Genomic DNA, 24,537 nt, shown 5'->3' on the forward strand with positions numbered 1-24,537 from the left:
CAATTAGTATGAGTATTGTTGTTAATGTAGGAGGATATGAGTTCGAGTACGCTGAAACGTATTATTCTCCTATTTATGGGTTAAAGAGGAATTATGGGTAGTTGTAGGGCATTGTATCAAAAACAGCATATATGATCAAAACTTATAATAAGATTGTTAAAAAAAAATCCACGCATCAATTGAAATGTTAAAAACATATATGTTAAAATAATTATATCTTTATTTCAAAAAGTAAAAATGATAGGATTAAAAACAGTCATGTATTCATCTAATTAATGGATCAAAATATTAAATAAAAGTTCTTATATATAATAATGAAACATGAAAAATATAATAACTTAATTATTTTTATAATATATAAAATTCATCCTTAATTTATTAACCAATTAAAATAATTAATTATAAATAATAATGTGTAAAAAATTTAATTATAAAATATATAATTTCATGAAAAATAAAAATATACTTTTATATAAAACCATTATTTTAATTATAAATATTATTATGATGAGTCAAAATTTTATATTGAAATTTAGGAGGAGAAGAGTTGCAAATGTTGAAATTTAAATATCATATTTTTAGATGCTATTTCTTAAATATAAATGCAAGAACTAAGCTTCATAAATATATTACAAATTTTATTTCATACCTAAAGGATCTATTTTTTCAATTCGTGCTTTTTATTTTTAAAATTTAATGAAATTATATATAATTTATTGAATCTCTTCATAAAATTTTATATTTTGGATCGATTATATAATATTGTACTTTTTATGTCATAAAATCATATTTAATATGATTGAAACAATAAAATTATCTATCACCAAAATAAAAATCATTTTTGATGTTATGTTGCTGATTTTCATATTTAATAGAATGAAGGAATTTACTTCAAACAATTTATTATAACAACTTGAGCTACTATTTTTCTTTTCAGTTTTGCAGTTAAAATGAATTTTTCCTTTTCCTATATAATTCAATTACATAAAATAGCATACTGGAAGGGGCTCTCCATTTATTTATAGTTATTTTTAGATTGAAAATCTTATTAAAATTTTAACAAAAACAAATGTAATAAATACATGACAATTCTTTTATTGTTATTATTTTTATTCTATAATCCACTTTATTGAATAAGACATACAACTGACAAAATACCTATTTTAAGAGTTGACAACCTGTAACTAGGGTGTAAGTGATACATTGGTCCTGGCAAGCTATCTAAGTTCGACTAAAAAAATTCGAACTCAATTCGACATGATCAAGCTGAGCTTGATCTTGAGGTATTGGTCAAGCTAAATTCGAGTTTAGTAATATTTGACTCGAACGACTAGCGAGCCTCATCGAACATTTCATGTTTTATATATATATTATTAACCATAAACTTAATTATTGAGCTGAGCTCGAGCTTGAGTATAAAAATTGGTAAATGAGCTTAATTGAGCTCGAGCTTGAATAGCTCGATTTTATCTCGAGTCAAGCTTGAGCTTAAAATTAGAAGTTTGATCAAACTCAAGTTGAGTATTGAACTCTAAATTTCAAGTTAAGCTCGAGCTCAGTTGTATTTGAGCTCAACTTAGCTGGATTACACCCCTATACAACACCTAGAAATTAAAAACATCTGAGACATAAAAAAACAAAAGACTATCTAACACCAGCATGTAAAAATGGCTATAGGAAATGAAACATAGGTAACAAAAAGAACTACCACCAAAGCATGGACATGTTTGATTTCTCCAAACTAGCTGTGGCATAGTCTTTGTCTTATGAAATACAATAAAGAAGCATATATCACCAATTTTGTACCTTAACAATCCATTTCTTTAAACAGATCCCATAACTTTCACGGTCCAATGTAACGATTAATGTGTTAAGAAACAACAATCTTCCCCTAATTAACAAATTCACAAACTCCATCATAAATGAATTCTTTAACATTAGTCTCTATTATAAAATTCCGCATTTAGACACCATAGAGTAATTGAATGAAAGTATAATTACTAGTGTAGTAATTACACCCTCTTATTATAGCAATGAATTCTTATTCCCTAGACGTGTTTGACTAATAGAGTGTAATTACATTGTAATTTTATATGTCATGTTTAGCAATATAAATTATATGTACATAACTACATAGTTTTAAATTCTAAAAAATATTAGTTATTATAAAATTTTCAATAATACTTACAGGAAAATTTTCATAAACAAGTAACAAAACATAAAATCAAATCATCCTATATAATATGTTAATCCAAAAAGTATTAAGCAATATGATTACTAATAAAATTAATTTGAAAATAAATATCCCATGCAATTTTATCTAATTACTTTAGCATTTCATATTTTTTTGGATTATTCTCTCTGACATTAATCATATACTATTTGTTATCTTTGATTGGCCCTTGATCAAGTATAGATAATTAATAATAAATACTATCTAATTTAGTTAAATTTAGTATAAATAATTTAAAATATATACTATGTAATTTAGTTAATTATTTAGTAGGTCAAATTGTATACAAAATCATCTCTCGTCAATAAAATTTTCAAATTATTGAAATGAGATTAGGAAAATAACATAATTATATTTTAAAATAAAATGTATATCCTAAGATTAAAGTGCTATTAATATTGTATAAAAATAAATTTTAAAACATAAATCATGTATGAACATGTTTGGAAAGTCATAGGATAGTTGGATTTGAGTATAATTCTTTAGAATTACTCGTGTAATTACTCTAATTCTCAACTTTCCCTTAAGAATTGGATATTGTAATTAGGGTGCGCCAGTTACACTCATTTCACTGTGACCCACTAATTACCATGGTTGTCCAACCATGCTTCAAAATTTGTAATATGTAACACCCCAAACCTGGCCTAGAAGTTATAGTCAAATCTGGAGGGTTACATCAACCTGTAGAGAAACTGATTCCAAAAAGTATTTTGAGAACGCTCAAAACATTGTTCGATTTGCAGTGGAAAAACATTTTCCAAAGTCTTGGTTTGAAAATCGAATATGTTTTGTCGACTTAAGTGATTTTGCGATTTCACATTTGAAAATGACAGTTACTGACGAATTAACAAACCCAATATGAGTTTTAAAAACAGAATAACAGATTACAGACCCAAAAGCGCAAAACATATAAATATGAAATTCACATTTTTACATTCAATGCAAAAACAATTCGAGCTCTCACACACCGTCTGGTCCTAAGTCAGAGGGTTACCTGAAGCGAAAAATACAAAACAAGGGGTGTGAGCTACAAGGCTTAGTGTATATACTCAAACAAAGATCAAACAAAACACAATATATAAATCAGGGTAACGCAGAGAATTTCACAACGATCATATAACCAGAACAGAACAAATTAGAATATCATAGAGATTTTCATAACGATCGTATAATAGAACAAAGTATGTATGATTGTGCCAATGCGATGTTTTCCAGGAACAAAATGCATATTTTTCAAAAACCATCCTACCTAACTCCGCAACACACCAAAAATAGAGTTTTCTCAGAACTCATACAACCAAATCACACTAACAAATAATTGTATGCAGTGCCACTAAAATTGCAGTTAAAACTGCCAGATCAGATATATGTGGTCAAGCCACTATGTTGCAGCCAAGCTGCCAAAATAGAATTGTGGATAAACCACCAGATAATGTAGATTATTAAACTGCCAAAACTTCTTCCTTTCACATTAACCCAAACCTCATGCAATGTGTCATGGCATGCATATTCAGAATCAGAATGATAAGTATGTAGGACATGTTATCGTACAATAATAGAAACAGAAGGCATGTGAATCCACGCTTAGTAGAACAAATTGATCAAATCTTAATGATTCATATCAAATTTGCCACAAAATCACATGTATGGTTACATATCAAAATCAGAATCAGTATCAAAAACAATACCTTATTCAAATGTTACATGTTATTATCCAACACAGCAACACAGAAAAACGCATCATCAAAATTTACAGAGCATAAATCATACTTGAATAAATCACATACCTTAAACACGTACCAAACAAAAGTACATTATTTGCTAACACATCATACTTACTTAGCTTATATCATATCAGACATACAAACAAATAACGAATTTTACATCAACAGTTCATCAAATATCAAGTTTAATAGCTTATTTTAGATCATAAGGGCCTTATAGAAGGCCTACGTTCGATTCGAACGACATTTATGGCCCTAGGGAAAAATATCGATTTTTGGGCCACAAGCCCGCATGAATTCATATGGCCTAGATGGCTGGCCCTCCTAATACCACACATGGCCTGGCAGACAGCCCTGTGGCTCAAAACAGTGAGTTACACGATCTAACACATGGCTAAGCGCACGCTCATGTGACTGAAATCGCAAAATACCTCTCACATGTGCCCAGGTCTCTGGCCCGTTTGACTCTAATTCCAAAATAGCAAGCTACACGACCTAAAACACGATCGTGTGAATGACACGACCTACCATACGGCCGTGTGGAGTCAACACCCATATTTTTTGGCGTTCGAAAATTTACAGAAAATCAGGTTTTCAGTACACACCTGATACAGTTTCGATATAGAAAAAACAAGGATGAATTCTGAACCTAAAACTAACGTTACAGTGACCAAATCAGAAGATTAAACCAAATCAAATTGTTTAAATTAGCATCCAAACCAAAGCTATGTCGAAGAACTATCGACACCAAACCCCAGACTGAAACATACCGACAAACCGACAGCAGAGACTTGATTCTTAATTCACTAAAGGAACCTTAGACGTCATTTAGTCCTCTCCTGATTCAAGCAACCAATTAACAAACCCCTAAGGAAGAATCATCCCTTACTATGGAACTCAAAAACCAACAGAAAAACTATCATACTAGCGATATAAGTAATTAAACTCTTATTGACGTTAAGAACATAACTGGGAGAAAAGATCAAACCCCACACAAGATCTATTCCACGCCAGAAAGTAAAAACGAAAGAAATTTTTAGAAGAAAAGAAAAATAAAAAGAAAAGAAAATAGAAGGAGAGAGAAACGTTTTTGGAAACATGGGAGAAGGAAGTTAATAAAATAAATAAATAAAATTAAACTAAACTAATTTACGGAATAGTATAAAAGTATTTTCTTATTGCTTACATAAATATTTGAACACATGACCTCAAACACACAACCAAAGCACTTAACCATTGAACCAAATCAATTTGTTTTGCAAAATTCTCAAAGTCCTAACTCAAAATCAAGGTGTAAGCACTCTTGGTTTCGCTAACTCAATTCTTCTAACCCGATTTTTGGGATGTTACATAATATATCATCACATAGTTTTTCTCCTCATTAGTTTTACAAAATATACATATTGGCCATCCCCATTGCACTTGAGCATGTCTTTTAAACTATAATATCTCATTTGATCCTTTTGCTCATCAATCTCACACAATGCATACAGATAGGCTACCATAATTTCTAAATTTTCTAGCACCTACATATTTTTAACAATAGAGAGTCATGCTTAACTATGTTTAAGCCCATTATAAACATAGGGATTATATACTTTGGTACTTGTACTTTTTTAATCTAGTTTGGTCTTTGAACTTGGCAACTAGATCAATTTTGGTCCCTGAGCTTAGATTTTATCAAGATTTGATTATGTGACTAGTGTTACTAGAACAAGGACTAGATCAAATGGATCGAGAACTAACCAATATAATGGTTCGAACAAAGGGGTTGAATTGATTGACTCAAAAACTAATTGAAATTAGTAAAAATTGAAAATTGGGACAAAAATCGATAATTTAACACATTTACAAAAGTTTTTTTTGTAATTTTTTTAGATTCTTATAAAGTTTTAATTAGTTATGTAATTGGTATTGGTTCGATGGTTGAATCGATCGAACTTGTTGAATCGAGAATTAGTGGTTTGACCTATTCAACCACATGCCTGGTTATTAAAATATTGTATGTGAAACTTTGAAATTGTACCACATCATCACCTGAAAATTCATATAATTTTTTTAAATTTTCAAGTGATGATGTAGCACAATCTCATAGTGCCACATCATCAAACTTTTATAGTTTTCAAGTTTGGGACTAAAATGGACTCAGTTGTCAAATTTAAGTGCCATGTGAAACTTTGAAATTGTATCACATCATCACCTGAAAATTCATATATATTTTTTAATTTTCAAGTGATGATGTTGCACAATCTCATAATGCCACATCATCAAACTTTTATAGGTTTCAAGTTTGGGACTAAAATGGACTCAGTTGTCAAGTTGGTACCTAACTTAGTTTTAATAGAAGTTGTATTCATACATAAATAATTAAATTCCTTAATTTTAATAACCTAATCAAAATTAAAGGTCATACATGCTAAATAATCCCTAAAAAATTTCAGTTTCATGCCACAGTTTAAATAAAACATTACAGTTTCTGAATAATGGAAAATTTCAAATAATAAATCTAATATATTTTAATAGAAAAACCAATTTGAGTCCCTCCGAATGTCGTGTTCGTGTTCTAACTTGGTGGGTTATCTGTAAAAATAGAGAAAAAATGGAGTGAGCTATGAAGCTCAGTGTGAGTTCAATCACAAGAATATCAGTGTAAACAGTCTATAACCAAACAGTTAGACGTGATGTATCACGTGCACCTTGTTATAACGTATAAGAATTAATTTACTCATGTTTTAGTAAAGTGAACAAAATACAACCGATCCCTTAATACAAAAGGCTGCGCTTGAACTTTTACTCAAAATTTTGGACACTTAAAATGTGATTGAAGTTAAATTAGTGTGTTTACTTTTGAGGTTTTGGTGATAAGGAATTGATTGGTTGTAAGATTTAGATAGGGTTTGAAGAACAGACAAAAAAAAAAGCCAATTATAAAAGCCGTGGCTAAATTGAATGGGTCCATTTGAGACTGCATGCGCTGCCTGCACCAATTCCGTGGGAAATAAGAAATCCTTTCTTTTTCTTTTTTTATTTTAATTTATTTTTCCTTTTATTTTTGTTTAATTCCATATACCTTTGAGGGACTAAATATTGACTGAAGATGATAAATATCGTTTTCCATCTGGGTGGCCACCATAGCATAGTGGCCTGTACGGACCTCATTCAAAGAGCTTTTTTTTTTTTTCAAGTCAAAACCCTAACCCCCCCCCCCCCCAGTTCCAGTTACATACTAATAGTTACATCACCATTTCAATTATGAAAATATTTATATGAATTTGATAAAAAAATGTGTAAGAATAAAGATAGAAAAGAGTAATATACACAACAGCTGGCTTTATATAATATATAGTTTTAATCCTACAAATAAAATTACTAAAATAATATGCATAGCACCCGGGATTATGACAGTGACAAGCTCACATGAGCCCCAACCAGTAATACATGGGGTCCCTACGTATAAACTTATTACTTAAACATGTTCTCTCCCTTTCAATCTCTCTAACAAGGAAAACCCAGAGTAAAAAAAAAAAAAGGCCTAATTAAGCCTCAATAACATAAATTAGAAAGGTAGCCGGAGAAGGTTCGAGGGAGGTTCATCAGCTTCTTCCCCCTGGATATATATAAAAAAATAAAGTTAAAGCCTCTTTTTCTTTTTCTTGCGATAGTTTATCTCTTGTTTCAAGGTCAACAACTAGATGAAGTTGGAAGAAGGATGTGTGTGATATTTTTGTGCTCCAAGTCTTGTTTTCGTGTTTGGCTGTTGGATCATCTCGTTGGTCAAAGAAGGAATCACTGACTTTCTTCTCATTGTAGGGAGAGAGAGATGAAATTGTTTTAGCTTAAGCTAAAAGACTTGTTTCTCTCCTGAATAGTCGTTCAACCCTAGGAAAATTAAAGTTCTACTAGTAAATTATAACAAGTAGCAACATGGCATAGTTCCCGGTGTTCTTCCTTTTGTCTGTCTGTTTGTTTTTTTCTAATCTCAACTAGTTCGATTAGTCCCCACTTTTTTTTTCTTTTTTTTTTACTTTGTTTTTAGGTTTTGTTTGGTTGATACTTGATTCTTCATCTTCCTCATCTTTATTGTGTCTAGATCTCGAAGGAAAGTCATGGATTTTGGGTTTAATGAAGAAGGTAATAAGTTTCCTTTTTCATACTCTTCATCATCTTCTTCTCCTTCATCTTCTTCTTCTCAGCATAAAACCCAGATGGCTCCTCCTCTTAGCAACACTCGATGGGAGGCACAGGCTCATCAGATTCACGACGGTCACCACCGTCAAATGAGTCCCAACTGGTTGAACAACAGGTACGAACCTGAAGAAGATAACGAAGCAGCAACTGCAACTGCAAGTACTGAAGCTGATTCAACCCTTAGTGCAAGTGCTGCCAACATCGAGAAAGAACACTTGTTCGACAAAGTAGTTACCCCAAGCGATGTAGGGAAACTGAACAGACTTGTTATCCCAAAACAACACGCCGAGAAGCATTTCCCCTTGGATTCTTCCACCAATGAGAAAGGCCTTTTGTTGAATTTCGAGGACAGGAATGGGAAGCCGTGGAGGTTCAGGTACTCTTATTGGAACAGCAGCCAAAGCTATGTTATGACCAAAGGTTGGAGCCGTTTCGTCAAGGATAAGAAACTTGATGCCGGCGATATAGTTTCTTTCCAGAGAGGGGTCGGCGAGTTGGGGAAACACCGTCTTTTTATCGATTGGAGGAGGAGACCTGATGGACCAGACCCAGTTTCTTTCCATCCCCATACGCACCACTTGTCTTTGCACCGTTCAAATACCCCATGGAGCCCGTTACTAATGCGGCCACCACCAACAGCAAGAGATCGCTTTCAATTGTCACAGATAAACCCTCTGAATCGGAACAGCTACTACGGTGGTTTTCCAACTGGAAACAATGTGGTGAATCCAGGAGGTACAATGGGATCGGTATTGTTTTTTAGATCAGCAGCAGCCCCAACGATGGAGTGGCAGCAGCAGCCAGGTGGAGTGGTAGAGCCAATTGTGTTTGATTCGGTGCCGGTGGTCCAAGGCACGGGTGCAGCAGCAGCCAAGAGGTTAAGGCTTTTCGGGGTTAACATGGAATGCCCCATACCGGAGTCGCATAACCCTGATATGTTATCTACAACTACAATACCAAATGCTACAATGGCATCGCAAAATCCACAACTTTCTTCATCATCCCAACATCCTCTTCAATTAAGGCTCTACAATGGCACCCCAGTACTACCCCCTATTGACTTTCTTAGTGCCAACAAAGGGAAGGCTTCCTTTTCATTGGATTTTGATATATAACACCAGGACAAGTTTATCAATTCCCCACCGTAAAACACCCTACATTCTGCAAAGGCTACCTGCTAATCCACTTTTTTCTTCAATTTATCAGTTCTTAATTCTTATGAGGGAGAAGACCCGGCTGTGGAAACATGCAAATGCTGATATGTGATCATAGCCTTTCCTATACTAAAAAAATAAATAAAAAAGGGAGGAAGGGAACCAAAATCCCAGATTTCAAGGTGGTTGGTTTACAGCTTAATTAGTACACAACTGAAGTCAAGGTTTGGGTGTCTGTGAAGATTTTAGTTAGAAATGAGATGATTTGAACTTGTCTATAAAAAAACACAAGTATTAGACATAGATAGTTAAATTAGACATAGATCAATGAAGCCCCGGATTTCATGTTTGGTCTCTCTGTAGGGCTTTGGTCTCTCAATGTATCCCCCCCCCCCATTGTGGTTCCACTGAAAATTATCTTTATTTCCCATAGCTTCGTAACCAGTGACATTTATTATGCTTGTAAAAATTCTTTAATTTTCTTTCTCTCTCTCTCTCTCACACACTCCACTGTGGTTTAGTTAATAACTACCTTTTTGCTGGCTCCTCAGTAAATGAGCAGAGAGTGTGTTAGCCATCTGATGTAAATCCAAATTGCTCTCTTTCTTGGGTTTTTTTTACCTTGCTAGGTTGTTCAGTTTCTCTTGTCGCTGCTTCATTGGACACAGCATGCAGCTGGTGCAGTCAAATTTGCAGGGCTTTTTATAAGGTATAGGATTTTTCTCACGTCATATATATATATATATCAAACCCCTTATGCATTGAATGAACTCATCCTCCTGTTCTTATTAGCGTGCACTGCATGTTTACTTTTTTCTTTTAGAAGAATTTGTCTGCAGTAATTTCCACCTTTTGCTTTCATTGCATAGTTTGCATAGTGGTCAAGTAGTCAAGAGATATCAAACATGGTGGAGCTTTTACCATGTGCTTATGTTCTGATACTTATCATCATTGTTTTTTCATCAATACTTAGATTGTCTCAGCTTAAGTAGAAGAGCAGGATCACCTTTTATCTTTCTTTTTTTTGGTTTAAAAAGTCCCCCCAAAAAAAAAAAAGTAATGGCCACCGAACATTACCACAATCTCATTTTATATGATTGTAAAAGAAATATATCAGATTAGACTGCAACTTGTCACATTAGTCGTAATAATTGATTGAAACTATTAATGACGTCTTCACCACAGTTTCCCTAGTTTGTTACCTATCTTAGACCCAACCCAAGGCCAATATTAGTAACAAAAAAAAGACCCTTTTTCAGGAGACAGAAGAAACTTCATCTTTTATATATTGCAAAGTTCATCATCAGTTCAATTTCCTTCATATATATTGAATGGTAGCTGAACCTGTCTAGGGTTAGGCTGATTTCAGTTCTTTGGAGTATGCATATTAAGCTGTTCCCACCTTCTCAACATCAGGACCCTAGATTAAACATATCAACTTTTGCCCCCATCATATATTTTGTTTAACCCTGAGGACTGACTTTGATCAGTTTCATTTGCTTCATGTTTTCTTGTCGTATGCTATACTATGATGGTTAATTAGCCTAGCACATGCATTTGGATGTTTATGAATAAACTAGTCAGGACTAAGTTATTATATTTGGTCTGTAAACATGAGGAACTTGTGCTCTTAAAATTTTCCATTTGTGGAGTGAGAGAGAGAGAGAGCAAGAAAACATGAAGCAAAAAAGAAGTAATGAATGCTTCTTAAAAAAACCATAATAGCTGCATTTTTTTGAACCTTAATTAGGTTAAGGTTAAAAGAACATGAAACAGTATTATGGTTCTAAAAAACATGAAGCGTAAAAGAAGTAATCATTGCTTCTCAAAAACCATTATACTGTAACACCATTTTCTTTTGGAATCAAGGTATGTTGGAAACCTTATACTATTAATAAAAATTATTTCCTTTTGGATTTGTGATTATCCTCATAATAGAAGTTTGAACCCTAATTCTTCCTTGAAAGTACCTAATGCTTGTCACTAATGCTTATTTCTACGTATAATTCCTTCCCTGAGAAAAAACACATGCCCATGATATGCATATAAACTGGATGAGTAATTAATTATATTTTTAACTATATATATAGTATGTGTTTTTTGTTGCTTTGAAAAATGCTTAAATTAACTATATATGCTATGATCACTAAAAATATACGACAGCAAATTGGATAAAGCATTCTGTCGTTTGTTCCCCCCCCCCCCATTTTGTGATGAGTTAATTGGAGCGAGGATAAAATAAATTGTTTATATGTTAAATAGAATAGAATTTGGAGGAGATTTAATAATATTATTATATTAGAACGAAGACAACATGATAGGTTTGTTATGCCAGCTCGTGATATCCATTGTCCTACATTCCGCATATGCTATTTTTCTCATTTTCATACCAATTCCTTGTATTTTGGATGTCCACTTAAAATTTTACAAAATTTCTGGTTGAGTCTTATATTAAAAAGATTTTGATGTCATATTTTGATTCAATTAATGTTATAAATCATCAATATTAGAAAAATACAAACAACGTTTATATGCATAGATTTCCCCAAAAATTATAATCAATATTGTTAGTAAAAGTTATTTATATTTATAAAGAAATAGCAATTAGATTGCGAGTGTAGAAATGTGCTTGGATTTGTCTTGTATATTTAGGAAATCACTGAAATTATTGTGTTCTACCAAATTATTAGTTGAGAGGTACCAAACATATGCAAAATGACTATTCTATAAGAATTACAAAAGAATATAATTCTCATCTATTTTGGATAATTAATCCATCCTTTCTCATTCTCACTTTCCACTCATATATAGTATAAAACCAGAATTAGATTTGAAAATTGAAGCATTAATTATATGCCTAATCCACTTTTAATAATGATATACACAAAGGTACAGTGAAACATGTCCAAATATTCTCAAAAAATGAAAGCTAAAAAGTTTTTATGAATAAAAAGTAAAATAAATTTAGAATAAAACTCAAGTCCTTTTGGTCAAAACTTAAAATATCTTCAACTCGTAACAGTCTAATAAAAAAAGAGTGGAATTCAAAAATATCATCAATTATGGATAGGGATGGATGATAGTCTCATAGATACAGTATCTTCAATTATGGATTTCAGGGGGCAAATACCCATACAAACTGTTCAATACCATCAACTTCATGTGAATAGAATCTATTGTGATCATGGACTGTGTTTCCTGCCAACATGGTTTCCCTTCCCATATATCTTTCAAGCTTCTTTTTTTTCCTTTCCTGAAATGACCCTTTAACCCCTTCCAGTACTTGCAGTCTCCCCAGCCTTCTGGGATTTGGGGATTTTCAACTTTTCGTTTCTGCACTCACTCAGTTGCCCTTTTTTTCCTGTAAGACGACTGCAGTCAGTCATTTGATAGGTGGTGATGTAAAATTGTACCAGCTTGTATATATGAACAAAAAGGAAGCACATAAACGACAATGGAAAGATGGCAGGCTAAGAGAGTGAGAAAGAGTGCATTGTAATGCAATGCCGTGCATGGCACCAAGTTTCCCCACACTACTATTCAAACATAGTTGTAGAATTAAGGGTTAAAAAGAAGAGATGAGAGTTTGGGTTTTTAAAAAAAAAATATTTTTCATATTCACATTTACATTTATGTTAATTAGTGGGTAATAAAATAAATATTGAGTGACATGCAAATCCAAAAACTTTGGAGGGAGAGAGAGAGAGAGAGGAGGCGTGCAAACAACATGGACCACGTTTAGCTTTGATAATTTCTTTTCCTTCTTTGGATTTAATCTCATTACGTTCCCGTGATACCCTTCACTATCCATTTCCTGTATAAGATGATTATTATTATTATTATTATCATCTCACATTTATGGCTTGAATTATTCAAACATCAACATTAAATGTGTAATCTTTTAATAATACATTGCACCAAAACATCTTACTGAACTTTAAATATTTAATTATATCAATTAAATCCTTTCATTATTAAAACCATTAATTTAATTGTTAAATTATATATTAGATTTTATACTACATAATCTAAAGAAATTAATAATACTAAATGAATATTGTAAAGATCTTGGTTTTGATGTTACCAAAGCTTTTACAAATGCTTTATCATTCACACCGTCTTTTTTAATTGCTTTATTTTTTACTTTAAAAGTTATATCGAACGTTTTATTTAAAAATTTATTTTAAATTTAGCTACATAAGATTTGACGTGTCATTTAACGATTTTAATAATAAAATGACCTAATGTATATAATATGAGGATGTAATTAAAATGTCTTAAAGCTTGAGGGCCAATTTAAAATGAGGTACTAATTTGAAGATGTTTAGTACAATTAATTTTTTAAAATTAAATACATATAAAAATATATTTTAATATCTCTTTACCCCTACACCTTAATTATTAAAAAATCAACTTTCATGTATGCTGAAAACTTTTAATTTCATCACATTAATCATTAAATTATTGTTATTATTAACAAATTGGTAAAACACTCTTCGACCCTTTCAATTTCAATATTAAGTAATTTAATCTTTCTCAAAAAAATTGAAGTAATTTAGTCCTTGTCAATTTTGAAAGTGAGAAATTAAGGACAATTAATCAAAACATTAATATTTTTTTGTCAATTTTATATAATTTTGATTGATATAAAAACAAATTAAGCCCTTGATGTTTATATATTATGTAAAAACATTGATAAAATGTGTAAGTGTTATGGGCTAAATTTGTTAAATCAAGATCAAATTGATAGAATGTGTAAACTTTGAGGATTAAATTTGTTATTATATATAAAAAATGTACTGTAAAAAATGAACGTTGATAATGGCAATGTAGAACGATCGCAAAGCAAAAAGAAAGAAAAAATAAGAACACACAGATTTTATGTGGAAACGCTTTCAGGGAAAAACCACGGGCAGAGGAAAAAAAATTCACTAATGTTGAAATAAGAATGATATAAGAGGAGTTTGGTCTATTTCTATTTATAGGTTGAAAAACCTTATTCTAATCGATGTCAAATAGAAGGAGAGAGGTTCTATACGGGTTCTACTTGCACAATTAATATCAAATAGAAGAAGTGTACTTCTCATTTAATTCGCTTATGCAATTTTATATAAGATCTGCTTGAGTAATAGGGTCGCCTCACAGATCCCCTTATTTTATCACTGTATTTTATTTCTTTAACATGAACTTAAGTCACAGAACTTTAACATGTATAATTGATTAAATTACTATAATTAAAAAATATATATGTACAAATTAAGTCATTTATGCTACTTCTATTAAAAAAATTGAGTCGTGTACACCGAAGTCAACACAAAATCCAAGCCAAACTTGAGCTGATTTGACATTAAATGAACATAATTTGTTTCAACAGCTGGCCATAATATACCAAGTCCAAGTAGGCATGGAGAACAAAACGGAATTTGAACGGGATATTAAAATGAAATTAAGTAACAACTATCCACGTTTACTTCCAACATGTTATGCGTGAATTTTGAGAATTTTCCAATGAGCTACATTTTCCTTTGTAAAAATAAATAATAACATGATCTAAATTACCCTAGCAATGACGTTGTTGTGGGAAAACTTTTTCCATGGTGAAAAACTAAAGAGGAAGCAAAAGAGAAAAGAGAAAGTGAAGCGAATAGGCACGCTTCCCTTGCTTTTCCCTTAACATTCCATATTCCATGCGTCTTGTAAAGTAGATTTTATTATCTGCCTATTCTCATCCAAAATATCAATCATTTCACGGCTCTAATTAACTCAATCCTCTCCTCCATGGAATGATGGGTGGAATTTGATTACTTAATGAATTTTATTTAATGATTTAATCTTTTGTGTAGACAGAGCATTAACAATGACAGTGCAAAAGGGTGGCAGCTGATCCCATAAAACCACTGCAACTATAGTGAAATATAGAGATGGAGTTTGACAGCAACAACTCATTGGGTCCACAACAGCCGTAAAGACTAAAGGGACAACTCCAATATATTCTTATATATTTTTATGCATAGGGCTAGTAAATGTGTATATATATTTACAGAACATAAGCAAAAGGGAAGAGGTGGGGCTAACTGCAGGTTTCTGACATACCTGGGGATGTCATAGGGGCTCAGTGTTTTTTTCTCTTTCTTTTGTCCTTCACTTGGCTCTCCCTCAATTAATGCCGGCTACCCAGAAAGCTAAGGTATCACTTCCTTTGTATATGTGTATGTCCATTCCACCTGCTATCTTCCTTTTCTCGTGTCTTTTCCTTTTACAACTTTGCTTTGTCTTCACTCTTCACTCACCCTCCTCCTGCAATTTTTTTTCCCCTTTTGCCATGTGACTGGCAAATGGCAATAGCATCTTCTAACTTGTTCTTGTTCTTCTTCTAATGCAATAATGATGAGATGGGGATGGACCATTTTTTTTTGTTCTTGTGAGAGGAAAAGAGAGAAACTGCTTGCACTGGGGGTATTCGGTTGTGTGTTGGCACAGTGAGTTAGGGGTCCCCTACTTGGATGAGTAGTTACTTTTTAGCCTTGGTTTTGTTTTTTTGCATGGGCTGTCCTTGTACTTCCCAACTGGGTATTCAAAACCTTAGCTTTTTGTGGTACCACTGTAGTAAATGAGAGATAAATGACCTTTCTTCACAGTAACCATTCTTTGTATGTTTTTCAAGGTTTTTCCACATGAAGCTTTTTTATTTTAAATACGTTTGTCAGACTATATAGGACAAAAATAATGAGTGTGGGCTATGTGCAAATGGATTGGTGTATACATCCCCATGAAGCTACGAGCTTAATGGGCTGATACGAATATAAAAAAGTGAACTTGCAGGGCTTCAAGTGATTAGGGGGTTTGTTCTCAATAACCCTGTTCGTTATGGAACAGAAGGCTTAAAACCCACCACCCCAAACATTTTCTTTGATGCATTGGGTTAGGTTGCTGGACCGCAGCCTTATTTTCTCAAGGCCCTCAAATTTTATAGAAAAAGTCATTTTAGCCCTCTATTTATTTTTTCGTCTCTTTTAATTCTAAATTTTTTTATCAAATCACTCTAAAATAAATGAAAAAGTTAACGTATTTTAATTTTATTGGCGTGAAATACACGTGGATGATATGTCAGTATTTAATTAATTTATTTATGATTTTTATACTTTTTAAATAATTTTATTGATTTTTAATTTTTAAAAATAATTTTTGAATTTTAAAATTTTAATTAAATGTTGATGTGTCATCTATGTGGCAATCCACATGTATGTCACATCAACAAAGTTAAAAATGTTAACATTTTCATCTATTTTGAGGTGATTTGATAAAAAAACACAAATTTAAAGGCTAAAAAAGATAAAAGAAAAACTTAATTAAGAACTAAAATGACTTTTTCTATAAAGTTGGAGGGCTAAAGAAGTCATTATTCCTTCTCTCTTATAATTATAGCCAGTTTGATATTAGTTGAATATTGTGATGCTTCAATTGATGCCTATGGCTAGTTTCAAAGATGAACAAGGTTGGTTTGGATTTGTCGACTTCGGGGATGTTTTTGGAGGATGCACAATTTTTCAAGAAATATTTCGTTAGTGCCTGCCAACCTAAGTGGTAACCAAGTGATTCACTGCTTAGTTTCGGAATTGATTGCAATGAATCCTTTTATTTTCAACTTATTATCCTACTAGAAACTTACATCTCAATACAATGAAATTTAATAATCCTTCAACTCAAACATGAAATTGGTGGAGAATTATGATCAAGTAACACTCTATACTTCACCTAGAAGACGATCGAATGCATACTACCATAGTGGTGTTCGGAATAACCTCAAACAAAATTGAAATTATAAAATTTGTTTGCATATATGTATAAATTTGAATTAAGTGAAAAACAAGCCTTAGAACGATATTCGGGGCCCAAAATATTAAAAACAAGGGACAAGTACTAATACCTAGCCTATTTGTAATGATACATGTACCAAATATTCTAAACAGTTTTGGCTCCACGATCTGTGTATTGGTACCAAGGGCGAATCCAAAATTTTTTTTAGCAAGGGCCAAAATTTAATTATAATATTTTCATAGATCAAAATATAAGTTTATTATGTATTAATTTATAATTTCATCATTTTTGAAGGGACTAACCATATATTTTTCCATTTTTAGAGGGCTAAAGTATAATTTTACTATATATTAATTAACAATTTCTTTATTTATAAGAGGACTGTATTGAAAAATTTTAATTTTAAGGGGCCAAAGTACAATTTCACTATATATTAATTTATAAATTCTCTATTTATAAGAGGATTGAATTGAAATTTTCATTTTTGAGGGGCCAAGGTGTAACACCCCTCGTCCGACCCGATTGTCAGGTCCGAACTGCAAGAATAACCATTCAACTATCCAACCTTTGGTATATGCAATTTTATATCAACCATGCATTCTCAAAACATATCATTTACCCATTCAATCATTCATTCATCTACACGTTTAGGAGTAAAGCAATCCAATGAACTTGGCTTGAACTAGCCATACATACACTAAACTATGCACCATATGTAACATTCAACTTACCCTTTTTAATTTATCAACCAATCTAGTTATTTCAAATAGTCCAATTTTCAAACCTTAACATGCCAAATCATTCAAGAGCAAGATTATCACTTTCATAGTATCAACATGACTAAAATATGCATCAGTAAGTTATATATATCATGCCAAACATTCAAACTCAATCATCACCACATTTACCATTTAGCTATCAACTCTAAAATACCAAATTAAACACTAAAGAGCCTTTACATACATGCCACAACCTTTAAACCAAAATAAACATATAACTACCAATTCGATGATAGTGTGAGCTTCGTACTGATCCAGCTTGGAGAGTTTCGCAAGGTGACGATCTACAATGGAGGGAAACAACTAAGGTAAGCATTAAGAATGCTTAGTAAGTTCTAATGAAAAATACTACACTTACCTTAATGTTATGCAAGTATAAATGCAACCTTAGTTTGGCATATTGTTAGCTAGAACATAACACTCAAAACATAATCAAGATGAGAAAATAACAATATCCATAATCATTAGATGTTACATGTAATCTAAGCATACTAATTTTCATTGTGGAGCTTGGCATTCTTATTGGGCGAAAGTACTTCATCAAAAAATATTCAACCAACTCTTGCCATGTGGTTACGAAATCTGAAGGTAGGGATTCAATATGCTCGTGCTCTATCTCTCAAAGAGTATGAAAACAATTTTAATCTCAAGGCATCGTTTGTAAAATATAGAGTTATTTTTTTTACTTTTAAGCTTATATTTCAATCAATATAAAAGTGGTTTAGAATACTTTTGTAGTAGTTTTAGTTATGTTTATGTTAAGTAGTTAACATTTGAAGTTTTTATTTTAAGAATGTATTTATTCCAAATAAGACACTGAAAATGTGAAATTTTATTCATAAAGGTGGCTAACAGAACATTAGAAATGTGGAGAAAAGAAGATGTTGAATTTGACTCTAAAGCCCCAATGCTGCAACGCTTGACTAGAATAGATTGGAGACCTCACATTTAAAGAGCTTCACATCATTTTTTTGGCTTAACCCATCTCTTAATCAAGTGTTGATGATGACCAAGAATCAAAAGGAATATGGTTACCATCTTTTGGGGGATATAAATACCTCATTTTCAGAACAAATTGGGGGGGGGGGGAGAGCCAATTGGTGAATAGAAGAACATCGTTTTTCTGAAGAAAGCAAGCTAGAAAAGAAAAAGATAAGAAAAGGAAGAAAGAGAAGAATGACTTGAGGAGAACCACCTTATTCGGCTCAAAATCTTTCACCTTTCTCTTAGAATTGTGTTTCTTTTCTTTTTGTTACTTGAACCATGGTTGATTATTTCTTAATCGTTTTTACTTTGCTAAGGATGCTTGATGCAATATGGGGTTTATTCATTCAAGTGTTATTCATGTTTAATGGTCATTGTTGCTTGATCAACATTAGTGGGTAATTGAGTTAATTGCTAATTTTGAAAAGGTTGTGATTAATGATGTAAAACTTAAATGGTGAATTTTTAATTTTTTTAATTTTAAATTTGTAATGATATAGACATATATTGTTACCGTGCATAATCTTGTAGGAATGGCGCTTACAATTGTATTCTTGACATTAAATTAGCATAGACATATGTTAAATTAATTAAAGGATTGAACATAGTGACTTCGAGAAAAGCTTATAAACTGTTGATTTCGGGTTAATAAGTTGTTATATTGCTGCAACATTGCTACCAATAGTTGCATATTAGGGGGAATTAATTATTCTAGCTTACCATTTCATTATTGACAATTTGTGTTAATGTTTCTAAATTGCTTTGAATATTTTTCTTGCATTCAATCAAATTTTGTATTTTCTTCCCAAGTTGTCATTTGTTAATTTTGTAATTTATGTTTTAAAATCAGTTCCTATGGAGACAATAACTCTAGTATTCACTACTATATTACTTACTAACGATTGTGTACACTTGCATATAATAAGAAAATTCATGATAAGTTTCCTTTACATACTTAGACTTTCACATTTGTACCATGTACTATTTCATTATAACCAAATATCTCATAACAATTCATTTCGACCCATACTAGCCATATATGCCAAATTTACTAATGTTCTAAATTTGTTCACACATACACACACACATAAGGAATCTAATACAATTCCACACATAACTTAGAATAAAATAGTAAGTTCCATATTAATTGACCTTATCAAAAAAATGAATATAAAAATTCAATACTACAAGAATTAAAGAGCAGTTATTTTTATTATTAAGAAAAAAATTATTAGAGTTTGTGTAACCCGAATCTCGTCACTTGTTGAAGAAATAAATAAAGCGGCAAAATAAACTAGACTCCAGGCCCACAATATGAACCATGCCGTGCAAGTAGAATCCATATAAAACTACACTTCTTCTATTTGAAATTGATTAAAACAGGATTTTTCAACCTTTAAATAGGTGTAGTTGAAACTCCTCTTGTATCATTTGTTTTTCAACATTAGTGAATTTCTTCTCCTTTGCTCGTGGTTTTTTCCCGAAAGGCTTTCTACGTAAAATTTGTGTATTCTTATTTTTCTTATTTTGCAATCATTCTATTGTCATTATCGACGTCTATTATTACAGAGGAATCGATGTTAGTGTTTATATTTACAAAGAGAGAGCAGAGTGAAAATAAAATTAAACAAAGGCAATTAGTGTACATCTTCACCAAAAATAACTTTTTATGTTTTAATACTATTAATTCCTTAATTAAAGTTTCAATAAAATTAATCCTTAGTTAATGCTGATAAATAAATCTAATCACTTTAATTATTATTTCAATTTTAAATTTTTATATCACATCTCATAACTTTTATTTTATCTATTTAGTTTTTCAATTCACTTGAATTACAAAATTTATGTCCTAAATATAAAATTAAAAACTTACAAATTTTTTAAATATATTTTTTAAATATTTTCAATTCTAGTTTCAATTTTCAACTTGCTTAAGTTACAAAATTTTTAAATATTTTAAAGCTACTTTGTATATTCAATATCAATTTTAGTTTTAAATTTTTGAAGGTACAAATACTTATTCATTTGTTTGTTGCATAAATTAGTTGGTGGTGGGGAAGTTAAAATACTTATCCTTTATATAAATACTTTATATATTCAATATCCTTTAATTTAATATTTCTCTTGTAACCTCCCCAATGCAGCCTAGACGTTAGACTTTAATTCGGGAGATTATATTGGCCACTGAAATGGCTAATAGCAATCAAAGTTTAAAAACAATCAATTTAAAACATTTGTTTATCTTAGAAGAAACTTTAGCCTATTTAAGTATAACGCATGAGATTGGAAACTTAGTTAATTTTTCTGATTTATTTACTTCTCAATACTTATTTATAAATTAGTAGCGAAAAAGTGATAATTGACTTTAGTTTTAGTTAAGTGAAATCAGAATAGGTTGAGCTAAATTAAATCTTAAACCATGTTTCATTGTCCTAAGTTCAAATTAAATATCATGCATGCTTAACTAAACCCAAAATAGAAGTCTCATGCCATAATTCAAATAAAGCAATACAGTTCTCCAAATAACTGAAATTTCAAATAGAAAATCTTAAAATACTTCTTAATATAAGTTGATTCTAGTCGAGCCATCCATATGCCGAGTCTGCCTCCTAACCTGGGGGGTTATCTGTAAAGATGGAAATAAAAATGGAGTGAGCTATAAAGCTTAGTGTAAGTTCAATCACAAGAAAACTAGTGCAAATAATAGGAAAAAAAATACAGAATATTAATTCATAGAATAAATCACAATTAATTAGCAATATAGAATATCGGCAATTCAAATCAATTAATCAACATAACTTCTCAGTGTTCATAGCCATGTGCATGTCTTATGAATACAATGCAATACCAATCCATCAGAATAGGTCCTACCCAACTCCATTACGCTCTATAGTAGGAGTTTCCTAGAACTCTTCTACCTTTACACCACATTATGGATGAACCACTAACGTTGTAGATGATCTGTTAGTACGGTGTGGATAAACCACTAATAATAAAAATGGTGGATGAATCATTGAGTTTATTTTTTAATAAAACAGTTTTTTACAAAAAAAAAAGCCAGTAGGTTGTCGATGCACAACACATTTGCAATTTAAAGCTACTAATACGGTGTGGGTAAACCACTAATCAGTGCAAATAAAAGCTTCTAATATGGTGTAGATAAACCACTGAACTGTAACACCCATATCCTGTTATGTTATCAGAATAGGGTTATGGAGTGTTACCATACAAGTTGAAACATTTCATTTCAATTAACATTCAATCATAAAAATAATTTCATAAATTCAAATAAGATTCAACATGAAACAAATTAAACATTTATGGGCCTTAAATCGAGCCTTTGAAGCCCTAAAAATAAGTTACGAACATTCAGAGATCAAATCGAAACAAATCAAAATATTCAGGGAAAAATTAAAAAAATTCAAAACAAGGGTCACACGACCATGTGACACTACTAGGCCGTGTGGTGCAGGGACGTGGCCGTGTGGCCAGTCGTATCCCAAACTGTGTATCATTCAAAATGAATCCACACGGTTATGTTGTAGATCGTGTGGTAGCCCATGTAATAATTGAAATACCCTCATATGGATACTACACTTAAACACGCTCAGGGCACACACTCGTGTGTGACACACAACCGCGTGTATCCAAAATTGACCAAAAACATGCTCTTTTTTTCTCCCATATGCATACATACCTAAACATACTCAAGCATACAATCAAACAGGTCATTTGACACCTTCAATATCAATCTACTCATGTAATATAAGCAATCATAAGCCTAACCAATATGTCATAATAAACACCTCAATATTTCATTACAATTCACTTTCATATTTTCATATACAAAGCACAACTAACACATCAAAATCTTACATCTATATCATTTCATATCATTAGTCATCATAGTATCATTGTAGTTCATTCTTGATCAACAAATTCTACGTAAGTAAAACATGCATACCTACATAGGTTATCCAAACACAAAAACACAAGTTAAAGGCATAATTTGTACAAACCAAGTACTTATGCATCATATCTAAAAGGAGTGCTATTACATGCAATATATACCAAACCAAAATCTAAGTCTACCAAAAATTCCCGGATAGTGTGATTCTTTGAGCTGATTTGATCTCCCGATCCACAAAATGTATCTACAAGAAATAAAACAAATAATATGAGTAAGCTTTCACAAAGTTTAGTAAGTTCATCGATTGAACGGTAAAGCTTACCGAATCAACATAATAATAATTCAACTAAAAGATTAATAAATAGATTTCCTATCAATGAGATTATTATCAAAATTCCTATCAATCACAACTCCCAATAGGTGAGTAATGCTCAAACATTAGTTCAAATCAATTTTTCACATTTCAATAACATTCGCGTTTCTTACTATCATAATGCACAATCTTTTTAACATATAATAATACAATATTTACCACTTTTACACATATATACTATTACAAAATGCTTACCATTTCACACATCAAATTTAGATCATCATTTGTTTCCATCCGATGAATACTATAAAGATGATTGAAACCTCGGTACACGTTTCCTATTGTGCCATAGTCCAACTATGGTCTTACATATGCATTTCCATGGCCCTTCCATGGTCTTACATTCATAGTTCCATAACCCAGTTATGGTCTTATCATCAGAATATCATAGCCCAACTATAGTCTTACATATAAACATTGTCATGGTCCAACCAGGGTCTTACGTCCATAGTGCTTGTAACACCCCAAAGTTTGCATATTTGTTTCTATGTATTTATGACACAATTGTGTATCTGCTTCAATGGTTAAGTGCTCTAGGTGTATGTGTGAGGTCTTAAGTTCAAGCCTTGTCTTGGGAAAATTTTTTTATTTTTCTGAACAAAGCCCTATCGCTAGTCAGTAGGCTTATAAATAAATGTTGGTAAAGTATGTCAGAATGGGCCTATTGGTCTGGTGGTTAGGTGAAGTGTTAAGTGACTGGAGGTCTGAGGTTCGAATCTCTGCGCGATTAAGAGGATTTATTTTTACTGCTTGAGCCATATGAGTGTAGTAGTTTCACTGAAATTCTGGGTATTTAAGGAGTGTGGGGATGTTGTGGCTGATTTTTAGGAGGATAATGGGGGGTTTTCGGTAGTTGTGGGATTGGTGGAGGAAAATAAGGAATTTGAGGTGTAGTGGGAAGTGGACAGTTTGTGAAATGATAGTAGGAGAGTTTTTAGAAGCGAATTAGGAGAGGTTGGGGATTATCCAAATCTGATTTCATTTCTTTTTGCTATTTCAAAAAACCCCAAAGTGTTCCTCTTTCTTCTAACGGCTATTCTACCTTCTCCTTGCCGAAATATTGTGATTTTCTTTCCTTTTTGATCTGTATTTGCTTTCTTCCCCACCTTGCTGCCGAATTTTGGTTTTTCTTGTACCACTCTCCCTTTCGTTCTCTCTATTCATATAGTTCTTCAGCGTGACATTGAGTCTTGCGCACGCGGTAAGTCTAATTTTGATTTTGGCTTTTGTTTCTCTCAACTTTCGGTCGACTATTCTTAGTTCTTTGGTGCTGATTTTTGCTATTCGACTTTCTACTGATTGTTTTTCCCTCTGTCTTTTCTTCTTTTTGTTGTTTGCAGCCAAAATTCTCCACTTACTGTCGTTTCTCCTCCT

General features: G+C 31.8%; 1 protein-coding gene across 1 annotated transcript; it reads left to right on the forward strand.

Moving 5' to 3' along the window:
* Nucleotides 1–7,454: 7,454 nt before the first annotated feature.
* LOC105788151 (B3 domain-containing protein Os03g0120900) lies at nt 7,455–9,785 on the forward strand. Its single transcript, XM_012614906.2, has one exon. The coding sequence runs from the start codon at nt 8,064–8,066 to the stop codon at nt 9,258–9,260; it is 1,197 nt and encodes a 398-aa protein (XP_012470360.1). The 5' UTR covers nt 7,455–8,063; the 3' UTR covers nt 9,261–9,785.
* Nucleotides 9,786–24,537: the final 14,752 nt, after the last annotated feature.

The sequence above is a fragment of the Gossypium raimondii genome, chromosome 2 (assembly GCF_025698545.1).
Source record: "Gossypium raimondii isolate GPD5lz chromosome 2, ASM2569854v1, whole genome shotgun sequence".
Lineage (NCBI taxonomy): Eukaryota > Viridiplantae > Streptophyta > Magnoliopsida > Malvales > Malvaceae > Gossypium > Gossypium raimondii.